Source organism: Phacochoerus africanus, chromosome 1 (genome assembly GCF_016906955.1).
Source record: "Phacochoerus africanus isolate WHEZ1 chromosome 1, ROS_Pafr_v1, whole genome shotgun sequence".
Lineage (NCBI taxonomy): Eukaryota > Metazoa > Chordata > Mammalia > Artiodactyla > Suidae > Phacochoerus > Phacochoerus africanus.
In genome coordinates, this window is record NC_062544.1 from 18,421,452 (window position 1) to 18,441,915 (window position 20,464).

The following is a 20,464-nucleotide window of genomic DNA, read 5'->3' on the forward strand; positions in this document are numbered from 1 at the left end:
AGTTTAAATTCTGGTATATATTATTCGGAAGGTTGCAATAGTTGTCTACCAGTGATACTCAGAACATGAAATGAAGTGTTTTAATTTACTAGAGAAAATTATAATTGGTTTTCTAATATAATACATAAATACAAATGGATTCTATCCACTTAAAGCAAATTATTTCCTTAATTCTCTTAAGTAAAAATGAGTAACAGTTATTAGAAAAAGAAAATATCTGTTAGGCATAGGTATAATATTTCTTTTAAGAAAAATGTTTCATAACATATTGAAATAGCAGCATTTAAAGTATCACATGGGAAAGCTTGACTTTCCAAAAATTCAGAAAAGTAACCATAATGGATATGGACTAATTCTATGTTCAGTAATTAGATATTTTGGCTTCATCAGTGAACAAGGGACTGGGTTTTGGTGTTAGACAGGCCTGAGTTCAAATCCCAAATCCATGAGTTACCAGCTACATATTTTAAGAAATTTCTGAATTTCTCAGGGAATCAGTTCTCCCAGATAATCATTTTGGACAAAAAGATCTGCATGACAGACATACTGTATTTATGAAAAAAATAAGGTAAAATGCTTAGAATATCTGGCACTTAGCATTTAGTAAGTAGTAGTGCATAATAATATTAATTATAATTATCAAGTATGTTTGGGACCTAGTGTGGTCAGGACTTCAGATTTAAGAGAAACTAAAAATCTATATTTTTATATCAAATATAATAATGTTTGATAGTATTATTTGAACTGATTTAAAAAACAATGTTGGACAAGCAAAACATATTTCCAGACTAGCTCTGTCTCTTGAGTTGCTATAGTTGCAAATCCTCTGCCATGCTGAGTACATGCTCCATATAGGTTTTTTAAGCTACTCTTTATAAAGTTATGTGCATTTAAACACATCCTAATTTCACATATAAACATTGTGTTCACAGCTTACCACCTATTAAGATGTATCTTTTTGTATTTATTTCCATAAGTTAATATGCTTTCTGTTGATTTATTTACATATAATTTCCCCCCCTGACATTCATAAGACATATGTTTGAGTTGACTAATTTAGAAAAAGGGCTTGGTCTGTTGAACAAAGAGAAACAAATTAAGGACCTACACAAATATGGGAATTTAATATTCTTCCTTCAAAAACACCATCCTCTAAATCAAAGAGCTATCTGGCCCTAGTATTTTTAGCATTTGCAGATTTCTTAAAAGAAAATAAAAAGAATGTTGCAAAAATAATCTGAAAGAAAATCAAAGAATTGCTCTATTCTATTTTTAAAATGTGGCCTTATGTTCTCTTATGCACTAGAAATACTGACCATCGAGTATTAGAGCAATCTTTCTTTGGGTCCTCCAAAAAGATTCAAGACTGCCTTAGAACTGGCCTTCCATCTGTGAAAGAACATATGTAAAAATAATCTTTAAGTCTCTCTGCTTCCAGAATGAGAAATCGGGCATTAAGTTCTGTTGTACATTCATATTTCTGTAATGATTCCAGCACCCTAAAACAGAACTCACAAATTCATGACTAGCAGAGCTTTTATTTTAGTCATTGGAGCCTAGAGTAGCATTAAAACCAGATGGCGGTGAGGGAAGGGTTGGCTTTATTGCATAGGGTCTAACATCTTCCTCATCCCAAGGTTTCATGTTGAGAACAGTCTAGAGTATTTACTAATCATTTCAAAAGAAAATGATCTACTTGCTTAAAGCATGTCAAGAAAATTTATCAAGGTGTCACGAGACTATTTATCTTCCTGGAGAAATCAAAGCAAAAGTGCATTGATAACACATTTGATATTGAGTAGCACCCTATAATTGATTATATCAACTCCTTGTGACTTTTAATATGAGAATTGCCTCCACCTTGGTCTTCTAGTCCACTCTCTGCTCTCCCTGGTTTGTTTTTGTCTGTGGTACTGTTTCAGTTGCCTCTGTGACGAGAAAGGGCTGACTTGAAACTTAACACCAATGCTGAGAGGCAACTATTCTTGGGATAGTTGATATTGGATTCATTGGTAGTTTCTGTATGAACTTGCCATTCTTATTGTCTTCAAACATAGCTCCATAACTAGTTAATTTTTACAGGGAAGTTATATTAAAATTCTTGGGAAATTATCAGTAGGTGAAAACCATATCCTTTCTTGAATCTTGGCCATTATAACAATGTGATTTTCTCCTAAACTTAGAGTAAATATATCTCCCTTTGAGAAGTGTCTGTCAAAACTAGGCAGGAGTATTGCCTAAAATTTGGCCTAGCTTACTTCAGGGATTTCTAACCTTCATTCACTGAATTCTACCTTTCGTGACTTTCTTATATCTCAGTGTTGACTGTTGTGGGTTCCTTAGTACTTTTTTTCTTTAAATTGATTCATTGTTATTAGTAAAATTATTTTTTTTGTCTTTTTGCTATTTCTTGGGCCGCTCCCATGGCATATGGAGGTTCCCAGGCTAGGGGTCCAATCGGAGCTGTGGCCACCGGCCTACGCCAGAGCCACAGCAACTAGGGATCCAAGCCGCATCTGCAACCTACACCACATGCAGCTCACGGCAACGCCAGATTGTTAACCCACTGAGCAAGGGCAGGGACCGAACCCACAACCTCATGGTTTCTAGTCGGATTCGTTAACCACTGCGCCATGCCAGGAACTCCAGTAAAATTAATTTTTAAAGGAAAGTTCATATTAAGACCATGATTAGAAAACCAGAAGTATTTGACATAAATAGAAATTGGTATAAAAATATAATAAGAAATAAACTGTTCTTAAAATTTAAGTGCATATATTTGTGTTCTCCAGACTCTGAGTGTGTTGAAAAAGAAAAAAAGAGATATTAGAGAAAAGGGAGAGGACAACTAACACCAAATAAAACCCTGATTTAAACAGAAAGGGTATGCCACAGAAAGGAATTCTCTTACCATGTAATCAGTGCTAAGTGATAATCCTGCATATACCACCTGAATCTCTTTGTCACCATTAGTATCTGTGTCATTCTTGAGAAAAATATTGTCTTGGTGATAGATTGGTAAGACCTGAAGGATATCTTTAATCCATGGTCAATACATCAAAACAGATTCTGGGTCCACGATTTTTCCTTCAAACCACCATCTTTTCCTGATTGCTCTATATCTGATAATAGCATCGTCATTGTCCCAGTGAGCCAGGCATGAACACTCAGAGGGTCACATGTCTGCCTCCCACATCTAATGAATCATGAAGGCACTTATGCCTCTGAAATATCTTGTGTAACTGTCCTCTTTTCAGGTGCCATTGCCACTGTCCTAGTTCATGGTTTTTTCTTCTCATCTGGACGGTGTTGGTAGCCTATTAAGCTCCATCCTGCTGTCAGTCTCTTTCTACAGTCTGTCCTTTATACATTAATCATAAAAGCTAGCACTTACAGAACACTAACTACATGTACCATGCAAACATTTTATATAAATGACCTACTTTAATTCTCATGGCTACAGTCATATTTAGCATCATTAACACTGAGGGCATCACCGAATATGAGGAAACAGACTTCTTGGGGTTCATTTGCTTACAGGGATTAGATATGGAAGCTGGGACATGAATGTCAGTGGTTTGCTTTCAGACTCATGTGCTTAATCACTGCACTATTTTTATTCCCACTGTTGCCCCATGAGTCTTCCTGAACCACAACTTTGCTCACGTCCCAAGAATTAAAGAGATTCAATTAAGCACAAGCTATTGTTCCTGTTATATAAACCCCTGATGTCAGGAACTTTCCAGCTCAGTTTTCTGTAATTTCCCAGCTTATAACAAAACCACTCTCTTAATATTTTCCTGAAAATATAAATAGCCAATCCTTTTGCACTCCTTGAATTTCAGTCTTCTTTCTCTTTTGAATGGATTGTCAACTCCTACTACCTTGTCTTTAAAACATAAACAAACAGTTTCTCTTCAATGAGATCTTCACAAACATTAATGCCAAAACAACTTGGAACAATTTTTAAGAATGTGCATTCTGGGACCCAGGCAGCTCTGGTCTGAATACTGGGTTTGTATACCTTGTTAATCTATCTGTACTCAATATCACCAGTGTAACAAATGTTACAGGGTTACTCTAGGATTAAGTAAGAAATTCCATTGAAAATGCTTAAAACTGTGTCTGACATAGAGTAAGGATTCAGTAAACAGAAGACACCGTGATTGTCATCATCAGACTCCCCTCATCGCCTTTCCTTTCACCTTATGAAAACATAATGTCTTCCTTACATTGTTTGGGCACTTATTTCCTCTCTTCTGCCTTCTCACTCCAGTAAGTCATAAACTTCCCAGTGGAAGACTTCTTTTAATCATCTTTGTATCCCCAATGCTGGTAGCCTGGCAGCTTGCTTATAGTTTGTGATTAGTGGATAATTATAATGGATTGCTTGTGGAGTTTCTTGTGGTCCAGTGGGTTAAGGATCCATCATTGTCACTGCATTGGCTTGAGTTGCTGCTGTGGTGCAGTTTCAATCCCTGGTTTGGGATCTGGTATGGCCAAAAAAACAAACAAAAAAAAGTCTTATAAAAGTAAATAAAATGGATTGCTTGTAACAATTACATTGATAAAACCATAATTTCTTCCTCAAATAAGCAATGTGGAATTCTATTATATATTTTTCCATTACTTATGTTTGCTTTGAGGTAGAAGATTTTGTTCTTTCTAATCATGTTCATGCTGCCATAGCCAGCTTACCATATTATCTATGTGATTTTTTGGCATCAAGCAGAGCTTTGTTCCCTCATGTTCTCATCCTGAAATGTGGCTAGAAAAAAAATAGGCAAATAAGCTTTTTAGGGAAACCTACATTCTTGGGGTTCCATTGCCATCATTATAAATCCAAAAGAAAGATGTTTTTCCAAATTAGAAAAATGTTAAATATTTTTTCTTCCGGTTTTATTGAGTACGATACATACAACAGTATATGAATTTAAGGAATACAGCATGATTTGATGTAAATATGTCATGAAATGATTACCACAATAAGTCCAGTGGACATCAGTCTTCTCATGCAGATACTAAATTAAAGAAATATACACTTTTTTTCCTTGTGATAAGAACTCAGGGATTTACTCTCAACTTTTATATAAAACGTATTGCAGTGTTAATTATATTTGACATGTCATACTTTACATGCCTAGTACTTATTTACCTTATAGCCAGAAGTTTGTACCTTTTGGCTACACTCATCCAATTCTCCCTTCCTCTAGTAACCACAAATCGGACCTCTTTTTCTGTGAGTTAGTTTGTTTTTGAACTACAGTTAATCTAAAACACTATCTTGCTTCCTCATACACAACACAGTGATTTGATATTTCTATACATTTCAAAATCATCACCATGGTAAGTCTAGAAAACCACTAAGTCGTCTATATTGTGTTTAGCAATGTATACATCAGGGTTTCATAATTTTTTGGCATTCTTATGTATATTGACTATTATTTACTTTCTTTCTGTCTTGAATGCACCTTTTTGGTTTAGATCCCATGTGCAAATTACACTTTCCTGATTTCTATTACAAGGAATACGTAAACACTAAAATAAAAAATTTATGTACTGCTTAACTCATCTTACTTCTCAACAGTGGTATGCACACTGCAGTTTTAGAAACACCTGCTCTGCAGATAAAGTCCATGTTCATTGCTTGATTTCTAAAATATAGAGCATTTACCTTAGATCTTCAAACATTGCTCATTATTCTCCCAGCATGCTCTTTATTTTCCCTAAGATTTTTTTTTTTTGGATAGTTTGTACCTATTTTGGATTTTTGTGCTCTGTTTTTCTTAAGACTAAGCTCAAGTTCAACCTTTTTTTGTCTCTGTTAGTATATGTGTACTGTCAAATACTTCTTCAAATAAAAAAAGGAAAAAAAAAAAAGAAAAAGCTCCCACTTTCTAGGCTGTGTTCTAATTTGTATGTCAAATATATGTAAGTTAATGGTAATTTTTTCGTTGAAGAGGTTGGAATGAAAACCACTGATAAACCTAAATGATAGAAGATAAATAAACAAGGGTAGCCCCAGGACTACAGTTTCTTGTTACTTGTGAGTCACAGTAAGTTGTGAGCTTATTTTAGTCCATAATCAACTTTTCAAATCACTTGAAGCAAAGTAATATCTTAAATTAAATCAGTGTGAAAGACTGTACAGTAATAGATTTTTATTTTATTTTTTAAGATTCAATTTAGAAAAATTAACTTTGTTTTCTGGAGTGGAAAGTGTATGAATTATGTAAAGAGCAGGGCCAGGAACAGCTATGGGAAAGTCTTTTGCCCTTTCTGGAATGAAAGTTCCTTATTTATAAAGTGAATGCATTTGACTTCATGCTTCTTTAAAGTCCTTGTCCTTAGACTTATTTATAATCTCTGATGTAACCAAAGCTACAGTAAAAATGTCTCAAAATGTAGGAGCAAGTTTCTTTACAAATTAATGTTTTTCTGGAATGTTTTTCTTCGAAGTTTTCAACATTTTCAAAGCAAGTCAAATGCAAAAGTTAATTCCTTTAGGCTTTTAACTTAAAAAGAAGGGCAGTCACACTCTGTTTTTTACATCTTTTTATTATTAGCCTTATGACATCATATATATCTTAGAATATTCATATACTAAACTTAAAAATCCCATATTGAAATTTTAAATTCCAAGATTACTCTGACATTAGCTAGTGGGGAGATAAGGCTTTAGAAGTGGAGAGGGGTTGCATAGAGAATTCATAGGAATTCTAAGGAAAACTGTTTGGTTTCAAGGTAACACACTGAAATTCTGCTTTCATTCCATTGGTAAGAATTAGCTGCATGTTCCTGGGGAGAGAAAATGGGGCTAGGAAGTGTAGCTCTGTATAATTGGAAGGAACAATGGATTGTATGACTTTCTAGTGTCTATGCAATATGTTTCTCACAAGCTTTTGAGAGAGGTATTATTTTTCCATTTGACAGATGAAGCAACTTAAGTTTAGAGATGCTAAGTAATTTGTTCAAGGCTATTCCATTGGCTTATTTACCCATATCTCACATTTTTACCTCACTGCCTCTCAAAAACACATTAGGTAAAGAGATTATTTAACTAAAATTAAAAATATGTATATTCTTAAGCTTGATACTAGCTAATTTTACAGGGGCAAAAATGATGTAATAGCACTTAATACGTTAACTATATACATGTATCAACAAAATGTTAACCTGTGGGAATAGCAATTATATTTACAGAGGGCAATAACATCAAGTGAGAAGCAATTTAGCCACAGTATCTTTTCTTTTTTCAGATACACATTTATTGCTCATAGTATATTGCTATTCATTTGCTAAGTGAGTAAATGTACTATCATGCAAACTAGCCTTAACTGAGAAACTCTTGGATCCAATATTTCTATAAATGTATTACTTGCAGAAAAAAACTCATTAGAAAGTATAATAAAATGATTGCTTGCCTACTATTTACAGTAATTTTGAGGACTCATATCTTATCTTGACCATCTATCAAAACCAACCAGGTCAAAACAACAGTCATTTTTATCCAGTTATATAGTAGTTCATTAGTGAGACTGGTATAATAATAGAGCGCTCTTATCTAGCTGCTGTACCCAAATAAATGTAAAACATCAAATAATTTTTAAAAATACAAAAGTCTGAGGTGATGGAGAGTGAATGTACAGACATTGTGCTCTATACACAGGCTCATCGAGGGTTCCTTTCACTCTCTTTGATGCAATCCATAACTTCTTCCTCTGATTTTTGCATTTTTAGAAAACAGTGCTATCCAGGATTGCACATATGCAAATTTAAGCATGTCAGAGACTGAAAAGGGCATCAAATAGCAATGGAGAAAATAATGCGGGATTTTTTTGTATTTTTTTTTTAACATTTAACTTTCTTTTCTTCAAAAGGAGGTTACTATGAGAGCCAAAGTGTATTGCAGTACGTAATAGCCCAAAAAAGAATTTTTGGGTATACAAGCTGGGGCTGACCAGAATTTGTTGACTAGTTCTCACCTACCACTCCTGTAATCTATCTTGATTAGAGAATCAAGAAGAGTTCATTTTATTTATTCCAGAAGAGCAGAAGGAGATCAGAAAAGCCTAAGGACTAGAGATGTTAAGCATATTAAACATGACTCAGTATATTATTTTTAGTTTACTCTTATAGATGGGTGTCTGCTATTCAATGAATTGACAATGCTTCATATTTAACATATAAACCACATCATAACTGATTAATTTTTCACAATTGTGTCCCAGTTTATCAACTCCTAAATTAACTACTCCTTGTTATACATCATCTATCAGAATAATGACAAGAAGAAATACTAAAAAATAACATTTTCTCTATTTCTTCCCCCATACCCACCACAAACCTAATTATTTTGCCCAATAAGCATTTCTGTATCAGCCCTGTAAGATATCTTTATTTATGAATTCTGAAGTACAATAAATGACATTATCGATAAGATGAAAGCATCAATTAGATAACTGAGTTTACTGGAATAGTTTCCAAATGTGATTTCTAATATGCCTATACTCATAGGATTTACAGCACCACACACCTTGGTTTTCATCATTACATGTATTGTTCACTGCTAAATAGTGAAGAGCTTTGTAATATAAAAGACAATATGTAATTCATGAGCTGTGTAATGACTCCTTGCTAAAGAGATAATACAATCACGAACTATAATTGTAACCGCCTACTGGTTATACTTTCTTAGTTGGTGATTTCTTGTTACCAATATACTGAGAGTAAAATTAGAGTGATAGAAAATTAAAATTTTAGAGCTAAGTATCAAAGATTAAGGCCAGTTATGTGACTCCAGCCTAGAGCAGAGATCATTAGACATAAGAGTTAAACTTTTATTTCAGTTGACTTGGAACAATAGAGAAATGTCATATGAAAATCTTAAATGTCTTAACATCTTAAATATCTGGGTTGTCATTTGCATTTGAAAATGATTGGGGGAGTTCCCATCATGGTTCAGAGGAAAGGAATCTGACTAGCATCCATAAGGATACAGGTTCTATCCCTGGCCTCGTTCAGTGGGTTAGGGATCAACTGTTGTGGTGAAGTTTGCAGATGTGGCTCGGATCTGGCATTGCAGTGACTATGGTGTAGACAAGCGGCTACAGCTCTGATTTGACCCCTAGCCTGGGAACCTTCATATGCTGCACATGCAGTCCTAAAAGAAAGAAAGAAAGAAAGAAAGAAAGAAAGAAAGAAAGAAAGAAAGAAAAGAAAGAAAGAAAGAAAGAAAATGATTGGATAGAGTCAAATTCTCACCTGTCCCAATGGGAGAGGCACAAAAATCACATTTACCAAAATTCCTAACACCTCCTGTTGTATTTTCAACACTATATGATTTTCTTCTTGAATTACTGTTTATTTATTCTCGAAAACTATATGCATGTATATCTCAGTCAAAATCAGAGAAAATGAAGGATTAACGATTCTCAAATGAGAAGCACATATATATGTGCGGAAATGAAGGATATTCATTTATTTTTAATAGGTAGAGAGAATTTCTGTCATGAAACAACACTGTAAGAAATGAGAGTGAAAATTATTTCTTTTTTTTTTTACATTTTATTTTATTTTATTTTTTATTTTTTTTTTTTTTGTCTTTTTGCTATTTCTTTGGGCCGCTCCTGCGGCATATGGAGGTTCCCAGGCTAGGGGTCGAATCGGAGCCACAGCCGCTGGCCTACACCAGAGCCACAGCAACTAGGGATCCAAGCCACGTCTGCAACCTACACCACAGCTCACGGCAACGCCGGATCCTTAACCCACTGAGCAAGGGCAGGGACCGAACCCGCAACCTCATGGTTCCTAGTCGGATTCGTTAACCACTGCGCCACGACGGGAACTCCTGAAAATTATTTCTTAATCAAGGTTTACCTGAGAATAGATTGAGAGTTGCAGAGAAGTGCCAGAACCTAGTCAAGCTAGGTCTACCTTCCTTTCTTACATTTTAGAATTGTGTTTATTTATCACAAATATCTAAAATATTCAATGCATATCAACTTTAAGTTCATTCAGTTTAGCTCTATGACCTGCTTTCATGGAAGATGGATTTTAATTAAAGAGAGTTGTGAAGTTCTTTGTATGGATGTCTGTGCATCTAGTCTTCTCTGTGTTATTTCTCCCTTCCTTCTTCCTCCTTTTCTCCTTCTTTCTTTTCTTTTTTCTTTTCTTTTCTTTCTCTCTTTCTTTCTTTCTTTCTTTCTTCTTTCTTTTTCTTTCTTTCCTTTCTTTCTCTCTCACATCTAAGCAGCTGAAAACTGTGTCACAATTTTCCTGCACATTACTGATTAGCAGTCTTGCAGAGCCTTCATCTTCTTTGATAAAGTGTATACTTGGAGATAGCGCAAAAAAAACAGTGATTGCCTTTGAGAGTTGCCTTTGTGTTTGTGCTGCCATATAGTTGAATGACCTTGAACAATTCATCTTCTCTTTTGAACCTAAATTTCTTCATCTCAAAATAAAAAATCAGATTAGATTTAACATGAAGGTCCTTTTCACCCATAAAATGCTGTTCTTTAATGCTGATATTTAGCAGCTCTGTCATAAAGCAAACTTCTGATGGGTATTTAGGTTTTCTACATTCCTGTGAGTTCCTAACAGAAATTTCTTCATGTTTTCTTATTCAGTAAAGTTCAGAAATTAATAGATCTATTTTATCTGTCAAATACAGAGAATTCTGGTAGTAACTATGGAGCAAATGGCTCAGGGTGTTGTCATAGGGATAGCTGGTAAATTAAGTTCTGAAAAAATGTATTTGGCCTGGGAAAAATAAGCCCACTGTGGGTGTGAAGAGCAAGGGTGGAATTTAATTGAATCCCCTGTGAATGATAAACTGGGAGCAGGCAAAGCTAGGACAATGGCTGTGACTATAGCTTTCAGAGAGGAGAGAGAATAGATTGCTTGGTATCTGCAAACAGAAAGAATACTTGCAATTAAGAGTGCACAATATGACATTAATTTGTTATTTTATTTTTAATTATATAGGTTGGTCTGCTGCAAAATGGCAGTCAATTAAAACAGTACCGATACTACTGACTATAATAATAATTACACTCTATAATAATGATAAGAATATAATGTGCTAACATTTCTAAGCCCTTTGTATATACATTATCTCATTCACTTTTCACAGTAATTCTATAATGTGATGCTCATTTTCCAGGTGAGATTGTGATGTACAACCAATCTTGTAGAAAAGTATCCAGAAAAGGTAAAGACCTTTTCCAGGACCCTAGCGTAAGATACTAAACAGACACCCATGTTCCCTGACCGAGAGGCTGATTTTCCAAGTGTTTACTAAAGCTGTTTTTGAATTTGTATTTGCAGAAAGATTTGTATATTTGTGTGTGTGTGTGTATGTATTTGTCTAACATGTAATTTTTTTTCTCTTTATTGTTATGGCTTCTATATATATCTATCTATCTACTATCTATCTAAAATTACATACGCGTAAGGCAGAATCAGACCACCTGTATTGGTCTGGTTAAGCTAGACTAGGTTATGGTAGAATATAGCCCTCAAATCTCAGTGGTTTAAAACTAATACATATAAAATTATATATGTACACACACACACATATACACTGCATGTATTGCTTTTCCCTGTGCTTTTTCATTCTGTGGCATGCCATTCTCAGAGCTAAAGGGTGAAAAAATAAAAGAATAAAATGATTCTTCAAGTTTCTGCTTTGATAGGAATAAGTCATTGGGTCTACTTGCCAAAACAAGTCACATGAGCAAGCCTGATGTTTATAGGGTAGGATGTATGCTTTTCTTACACAAAGGGCCACCATTGAAGGCCTCTGTAGGGCTGGATTTGGTAGGAAATGATCGCAAATATTTAAAACTACAAAACTGTAATGAAAACTTACTATTAGTATAATCCTTCCATTACACATGGCCTGCCTACCTGGTCATGTCAGCACCTATAGCTGGAGATCACCTGTCAGGATAAGCCCCCCACCAAGGGAAAGAAATTACTTACTCTCGAGGGAAACAGAGCCCAGGCATAAAACTGTCTCTTACTCTGAAAATTCTCCTCTTGGAAAGAAACTGTTTTTCATCTAGCCTACTTCACTCTGTCAGTGACTTAGAGCTATGGTTTCCTGTTGAGGTAAAATTGCTTCAGAGGGAGCTAGTAAGAAGACACAATATTAACATGAAAATTAGTGCAAGGTGATGGGAACCGCCATGTTGTATAAACCTGGGCAAGACTTCTCCTGCTGCTTCTGGGATAGCATTAGTAATTATAATAGAAAACAAGTCTATAAATATTGGTCCCATACTAAATTCAATTTTACAAATATTAGGCAGTAGTAACTTCTAAAAAACAAGAAAACCAGAATCATCCTCTTGTCAGAAGGAGGAGGTAATTGAACATGGTTTAATAATGAATGGCCACAAAATAATGAAAAGGTCAAGCTTTCTTGATTACCATTCCCTTTTTTCATGAAAAAAAGGATCCACAATATCTCTAATAAGTCTTGTGTAAGAAAAGCTCAGAATAGTTTCAAGTAAAACTTGGCCACTACTTAAGACTAAACTGACATAAAAAGAAATTTTCATTTCATTGGCTGATACTGAATTAGTAGGAGATATTCTCTTCCTAAAAATGTACTACTATAAGATTGACATAGAAATAGTGTGTTGATGATGATATGAGGAGGAGGAGGAAGCATACGTTAAAGCCAGCTTCTATTGGGCATTTCGTATACACCAGGCACCATGCTAAGCACTTTACAAGATCTGTGTAAATTTGCAGCAACTTTAGAAGGTAGCTCTTATTGATATTTCCATGATAACATAGGTGGTAAGTGACAGTGCCAGAATTTGAACCTGTGCTCTGATGTAGGGCCATGGTGCTTTTGTTGGGTCTCATTTGTAGGAAATAGTGATTTCCTTTCCATTAGGGAATAGGTGGTGGTGGCAGGTGGGGGTGGGGGTGGGGGTGGTGGGGTGTGTGTGTGTGTGTGTGTGTGTGTGTGTGTGTGTAATACATAAAAAACACGTGTTTTCAAGGAAGCTTAAGAGATTTGCATATTGTAACAACATGATACATTCTGTTATTCAAGTTGATGGCAGTCTTCAGATTTTTGAATAACTTTCTAACCTGATATGTCCAGTTTTCTTTTTACAAAGATAAGAATGAGGAAGTGATACGAGTGTCTTGAACAAGGCTAGTTAAAATGTTTCCTATTACTAGAAGCATTATCTATGACTCAAAGGGAAACCCTGGATAAAATTACACAGATACAATGTTAGTAAAATATCACTTTCAGTAAAATTTGAAGGGAAAAAATCTTCGGCTGGGGTGAGAGGATATGGTCTTAAGTCCTTGCAGATGCTTATTTGCTAACAGGTGCATACATCTGGGCAAGTCATTTAACATTTTGGACCTCACTTTGCTTACCTGTAAAATCAAAGAATTATAATTGCCCTACCTCGGTTACTATGAGACTTAACTGAGGTAAGTATATGAAATGCTTAGGAAATTGTGCAGAGCCTTAGATAGATGACAATGTTATCATAATATAACCGTGTGTTCTCCTCTTTCTTACTCCTTTCTTTAACTCTTAAAATTAAAAACAAAATTCTGCATGAAAAATCCAGGCATATTTAATGACTCTGAGAAAAGTGATTTATAATTTCTTGAAAGTTTGTCGAAGGTAGAGATTGGTGTGATGATCCACTCCTGCTTGATTCGTGACCTTCCATTTGAACCAAAGAAAAGGAAGAAAGCTGAATTATGTCCAAAAGGGCAGAAGTGTGAGTGTGAGTGCCCTTTTAATAGCTAGCCCATAAAGTGGATTTTGAAAGGAAAGGTCCTGAGGATTTGGGAAATTGATAATATGCCTGACCTTAACTAGCTTGAAGTGTCCAACACATGCACGTGCATGTGCACACGCACGCATGAACACACAAACACTTTGCTAGATGCATCAGAAGAGTTCATTATTTTTCACTCCACATTACTAACAATACTCTATGCTATAGTTATGCACTAAAGACAAAAACACACCTGTCAAAGAAACCCCAGACTTGCCCAGTCAAGTTGTTTTATTTCTTAGATTAAAAAAAATGACGTTCAAAGAAGTGAAACAGCTTGCCTAAGGTCTCTCAGCTCATCTGACAGGAAATGAAGCATCTAATAATTGGTTTTCAGAACTCATTCAAGCCTCTCTGTTAAGTTCTCTATCTCGAAAGTTTACTTCGGCACCTCCTCTCTTGCATCAGATACTGAAATAAAATAGAAGAAAAATACAAATCAAAGAGAAAAAATGACTGAGTTAACAAGGTGACCTATTTCTACTTTCTCTGCTGGAAGATATTGGCAGTCATTGCTTTCTGAGGAGCAAGTTTCATGCTGCTTAGCTTTTTGATGCTGTTTGTAATTCTGTATAGTATTTATTGAAATACCACAGAGTGGTGAAAGGGAAGCTAGAGTGGAGATTCTTAAAACCCAGGTTTTCTTCCAGGTCTGCTTCTAACATGCTAATTAATCCTTGATCAAATCCCTCTGTGAATCAGTTTCTCATCAGTAAGATGTATATGACATGAGCTGGAGTCCGTTCTCAGAAAAGTACAGACAGAATCAAGTGATAGAGTCCTGTCATGGCTCAGCGGTTAAAAACCTGACTAGCATCCTTGAGGACACAGGTTCTATCCCTGGCCTCACTCAGTGGGTTGAGGATCTGGCATTGCCGTGAGCTATGGTGTAGGTCGTAGACTCGGCTCAGATCCTGTATTGCTGTGGCTCTGGTGTAGGCCAGAGGCTACAGCTCCAATTGGACTCCTAGCCTGGGAACCTCCATATGCCCCAGATGCAGCCCTAAAAAAAAAAGAATCAAATGAAACAATGGATATGAAAATGCTTTATAACATGCTGGGATTACAGCACTAGCAAAGCATCATCATCATTGCTTTAATAATTATCCCCCTCAGATCTGAAGTTCTAAAGTCATGCCTTGGAGTTGAGATCTATATTTATCTATATGTCAGTAAGGAAAATGAGAAATGAAAAAAAAAAAAAAAAAGAATCATTTATCCCAGCTCCAGAAGGAGCCAGTCTAGAAGTGTGACTCATTTTCCTGCTTCTCACTCCTGGGTTCCTGTGATCAGATTTTGTCATCAGGGCTTAATAAGGATGACAAGCTGACAACAATCAAGCATATTGTTAAAGCAACACAAAAGGCAAAAATCTGGCATTTTTTTTTTTTTGGTATACTTTTGGTGGAGAAATTGTTATTAAAAGATCAAGGCTAAATGTGGAAATAAAAGGATGAAGAGTTAGACTCAGAGGAAGACAGAGAAAGATGGAATTTAATAGCCTTAGGGCTGAATGCATTTTCTCCTAAAGCCAATAAAGGATCTGTAGCATTTGACAGTTTTGAACCCCTATGGGGGTTTGAGGGCCAGCAGAGAAGGGTAAACTCAGTCCTTTAGCTTTCCTGAGAATTGAAAGTTAAAAAATACTTTTTTGCTATTGGAATTATTGATTCCTCATAGCAATGGTATTTATTTTCTCAACTAGTCCATGCACAGAATATTCATACAGCCATTTTGCAAATAAAATGAAAATGCAGGATAAATAACTTGCCTAAGGTCACATGGCTAATAGGTGGAAGAGCCAGGATCCAGGCCTAGTCCAGGCCACAAAGCCTGCCTGTGTACACGTGTGCAACACTGCCTAACTCTCCTAGCAGTGACTCAAAAGCTCCTTTTTTGAGGTTGGCTAAATTCAGTTCCTTGGTTATTTATTCAGGACCTCCTGTGTTCCAAGCATCATTAATAGGGTTCAAGACTATCAATTAGACACAGTTCTTGGCCTCAAGCAGCTCACAGTTTGGTGGAATGACAATGAGCCAGATCTAACCAAATTCTCGATAATTTTTACTTGAGCCTCTATGTGACAAGCCTGATGAAGCACTGCACAGAAAAATCCATACTTTTTACTATACCAGAGCACATTAATATACATATGCTTCAAAAGCACGTCTTTTTTTTTTTTTTTGGTCTTTTGTCTTTTTAGAGCTGCACCCGCAGCATATGTAGATTCCCAGGCTCGGGGGCTAGGGGTCTAATGGGAGCTACGCCGGAGCCACAGCAATGCTGGATCCGAGCTGCATCTACGACCTACACCACAGCTCATGGCAATGCCAGAATCCTTTACCCGCTGGGTGAGGCCAGGGATCCAACCTTCAATCTCTTGGTTCCTAGTTGGATTCACTTCTACTGCACCACAATGGGAACTCCAAGCATGTCATCTTTACTTATTTTTTTGAATAGGAAGCCATTATCCCCAAAATATCTCAAATTCTTAAAATACCTTAGTATGTGTTTGGAGTATAATTTGAAAGTATTGGTACAGTCATTACCCAGTTTAAGCGCTGTTGTAGTTCTTAATTATGACTGCGCCAGGGCTTATTTTAGTGAGTTGCCTACTTCCACCCACCTTTCTTTCTGGAAGTCAGGAGGCTCGCCCCCATGCCTACAATGCCTGGTGCCTCCCAGAGAGAGGCGGTGGGAGAGAGGTGTCTGTAGAGACCAACAGGCAGCCCAGCCCTCTGAAAACTGAAGTTTGCTTGGGAAGCCTTTGCTAAAACAGCAGCCAATGTGGCATTTCTATAGCTGTGTCAGCTTAATCTTGAATGAGATATGCTACATGGTTTTTGCCTTCCCCTAGCTTTTGAATTCCATTTTTTGGCCCATGGAAGTATCAGCATGAGCTTTGTATCCAGACAAACCTCATTTGTCTGTCACTCTAGATACAATAGTCATTTGATATTGTATCCAAACTTTAAATCTTTCCTCTGTCCCTCAGGAGTCTTTTCCATGACTGAGGAGAATATTATAGATCATAGTCAAGAACAGTATTGAGATCTTTTTGCGATCCATGGCTCGAGTGTTGCAGTTTCATGTCTAAACCTGAAATTATACTGACTAGAGTTTTCTTTACAATGGAGATATTAGGAAATTAACAGTTAGCATTCCAGCTCTGTAGCTTTTACTTGAATAATGCATCTTTTTGGCCTAAGAGGTAGACTTGGGAGAATTTTAGATGAGGAGTCAGATAAATGGAGCTCTGGTTCCATCTCTGCAAGCAGCATTGACTTGAGCAGGTTTCTAGCCCTTCTGAGCTACAGGGAGTTGCCTGTCTGTCATGGTTTCCATGCATTGCGAGATTATCATGGAATGCCCAGGGACTCACTCTACGACCCGTTGTAGGACACACTGCAGGCAATGGGCCCTGCCCTGAAGGTGGACAGCTGACGTGATAGAATGGTATCCATTTCTCCTCTACTGTCCCACAACTAGTCTATCTCCTCTCCTTGAGACACTCAGTTTTTGTCTCTGTGGCTAAATCACACACAGCTGTCAAACCCAAGATCTAGTGACACTGTGGGTATGTGATCTTTTCCCTGACTATCTTCACATGTATTGCTTCGTTCAACAGTTCTATTGTACTGACAGTTCACCACCATACAGCTAGCACTAGTGTTTCTGTAATTATTGTGCATATGTTTCTTGCTTCTCCAAATAGATTTTAAATACACTGAAAACACAAAGGCATTAAAGCACCCCTCTTGTGGCATGATTTTGAGTGGATACTTGGCAGAAGCTCAGGGCACTGGGGGGAAAGGTTTAAAAGCCTACTTGGTTACTGGGCCTCTTCTTTTTTTTTTTTTTTTTCTTGTCTTTTTGCTATTTCTTTGGGCCTCTCCCGCAACATATGGAGATTCCCAGGCTAGGGGTTGAATCAGAGCTGCAGCCGCAGGCCTACGCCAGAGCCACAGCAATGTGGGATCCGAGCCACATCTGCAACCTACATCACAGCTCACGGCAACGCCAGATCGTTAACCCACTGAGCAAGGGCAGGGACCGAACCTGCAACCTCATGGTTCCTCGTTGGATTCATTAACCACTGCGCCATGATGGGAACTCCTGGGCCTCTTCTTGATAAAACACAGTTAACATTTTTCAAGTTATATAAAGATACTTATATTCCTTTTGTCTTAAACGTAGTTCAAGTACAATTTACATTTAGAAGCAAAATGTGTCCGACAGGATTATTTAAGTCACGGATATCAGATTTGGTAACTGATATTCAAAGATCTGGCTTCGCTCCATGTATTTCATCTTTTATCAGTGGTACTGGCTTTCTCCTAACACTCTGTACAGGACCACCATGGAGAACTAACTTCTCCTTTCCAATTGCTGAGAAAGGAGAAGAGTAAGTTTCCCAAAGGAAATTAGGGTACTTGGGTCAAAGAAGGATGGGAGGGGCTCGTGCGTAAATGACCTGTTAATATCCATTACATTAGTGTTCTTTCTCTTAAGCCTAGAGAATACGAGAATGAAATCTCAGTTATAAGAAGAAAATAAACAAGAAGAAACATCCATTTAAACATATGTTAACCTCAAATTTACCATTTCTCATTTAATATTAAGCCTAGAGCCTAAGGGCAGTCTTCAGCGTCAAACTTAAGCAGAATAATTTCCCATTTCTCATTTAATATTAAGCCTAGAGCCTAAGGGCAGTCTTCAGTGTCAAACTTAAGCAGAATAATTTACCATTTCTCATTTAATAGTAAGCCTAGAGCCTAAGAGCAGTCTTCAGTGTCAAACTTAAGCAGAATATATTTTCTTTTATTCCTTTAACAATGTTTTGTGGGTAGAAATGGCCCAGGGTAGGAAACACTGGTATTGTCAATAGCAAAATTATTACACGATGTTATTAACTGATGTTTACTTTGGTCACTTTATAGATCAGGAACAGAAACTGAAGCCAATAATGTAAACACAAAGCAAGAGAGCTGGGCAACAGCAGATTGTGAGCCCTACATCAGCCTGTGAGATGATGTTACAGTAGCAATAACATGGCCACATCTAACTTCCTAGGGGATGAATGAGTGGTTTCCTACCATGCTCCAAGCAGAAAGGAGAATGGAAATATTTGTGAACTGTATGAAGAACCACACAAAAGCATAACACACACTTAGTAAAATACTTTTAGTAATGAATGTAAAGAGATTTTCAGGTTGTATTTATATTACCTCTGAAGCACATTTTTATGTCTTATTTCAGTTGTGAAGAGAGGACTTTTGAGCCAGGCAGTATATAAAGAATATTATTAAAGTCAGATCTGCCATGTTCTCTTCCTGGCTCTGCCACTCACCAGCCTGTCCTTGAGCAAATCGCTTTAACCTTCTGGGCCTCAGTTTTTCCTTGTCTTTACAATACGACCAATAAGATATTTTTCATGTGAATACTGTGAAAAATAACAGTAACAAAAAATCATGTTATGGACAATGCGAGGCAAATATTAAATAACCAATAAACTATACCTTTTAAGATCCATAGTATCTCATCCATAGTGTTTGATCTCAAGTTACAGTATTAATTTGAAAATTAGAATTTTTTTCATTATCATAAAATATGACTTGTTCTCAATTCATTTGGCAGGAAGAGCTGACTAAAAAGACAGAAAGCTTGCCATAGATTTCATCTCATTTAAAGTACGAGAACCCATACATTCTCTTGCAGAGACATAAACAAGCAGATTATGGCTACTGCTCCAGACCCTTCTGAGTTGTCCCATAACCTTGCCATATGCATAGAGTTACTTTTGTACTGTATTTTTAGAAAATTGCTTCAAAAACACGTCTATCCCCAAGGAGCTGTGGGATAAGGAGTTAAATCTCCACTTAAATCTCTGCAATTGATTCAAATGATTGCGTTACCACTCAAGTCAGTCATTAAAATGACTTATAGAGACAATTGATTCTTTTCCCCTTTATAGCAGTAAAAGGGCTTTGAAATAAAAAGAGGTAGGACTGGAATCATTCAGCTGTCGCTTTATTCCAGACCTTTGTTAATTAGTCCTTTACCCCTATGATTTTTTTTTTTTTAGAGTATGAATTCTCAGTGTTTTATGGGTACTCCAGCACCACCCCCGCTAGTTTGTCAAAATAAAGATTTCCAGACTACTCCTCCCCTCCACCCCATATCTGCAGAATTAGAATCTCCAGAGGTGTGGCCTTAGAAACAGCATTTTAAACAGGGTCCCAAGGTGATTCTTAGGCATAATAAAGTTTGAGAAGTGCTGCCTCAGATCCTAAGCATAAGCTGGCCTTCTTTTTTCCTCTTGCATAAGTGATTCAGTCTTCCCTCAACAAACTTCTTCCTACATTTCCCTGTGTAATGCTGTCTTCATTCCTACTTTCAGGAGTATCATTGAAGTCCTTTCTATTGTATTTGATATGTTTTTTAGTCCCCTGGTATATTTAGCTACACCTTTCTTATTGCCAGTCATTGACACCTGGGCTTTCTAAGTGGAGGTCTTGGAACAGCTCCTGGAAAAAGAGAGTGCATTAACCTTCTTCAGAAAATTAATCCAGAGAAAGGAGGGCATGCTAAGGTAACTTCCGTTCTCCTTTTAGAAATGGCCAGAGTGTAACAAA

The 20,464-nt window shown here is 36.6% G+C and overlaps 1 protein-coding gene across 6 annotated transcripts in view; it reads left to right on the forward strand.

Moving 5' to 3' along the window:
* Positions 1 to 20,464, forward strand: part of GABRG2 (gamma-aminobutyric acid type A receptor subunit gamma2) — a 100,880-nt gene that overhangs the window by 41,407 nt on the left and 39,009 nt on the right. The window contains exon 7 of one of the 6 annotated variants that reach the window (XM_047782528.1): positions 12,260 to 12,266. The exons of the other annotated variants lie outside the window; for them this stretch is intronic. Within the exon in view, the coding sequence (XP_047638484.1) occupies positions 12,260 to 12,266 (7 nt within the window). The remainder of the gene's footprint in view (positions 1 to 12,259; positions 12,267 to 20,464) is intronic. 6 annotated transcript variants of the gene reach the window in all.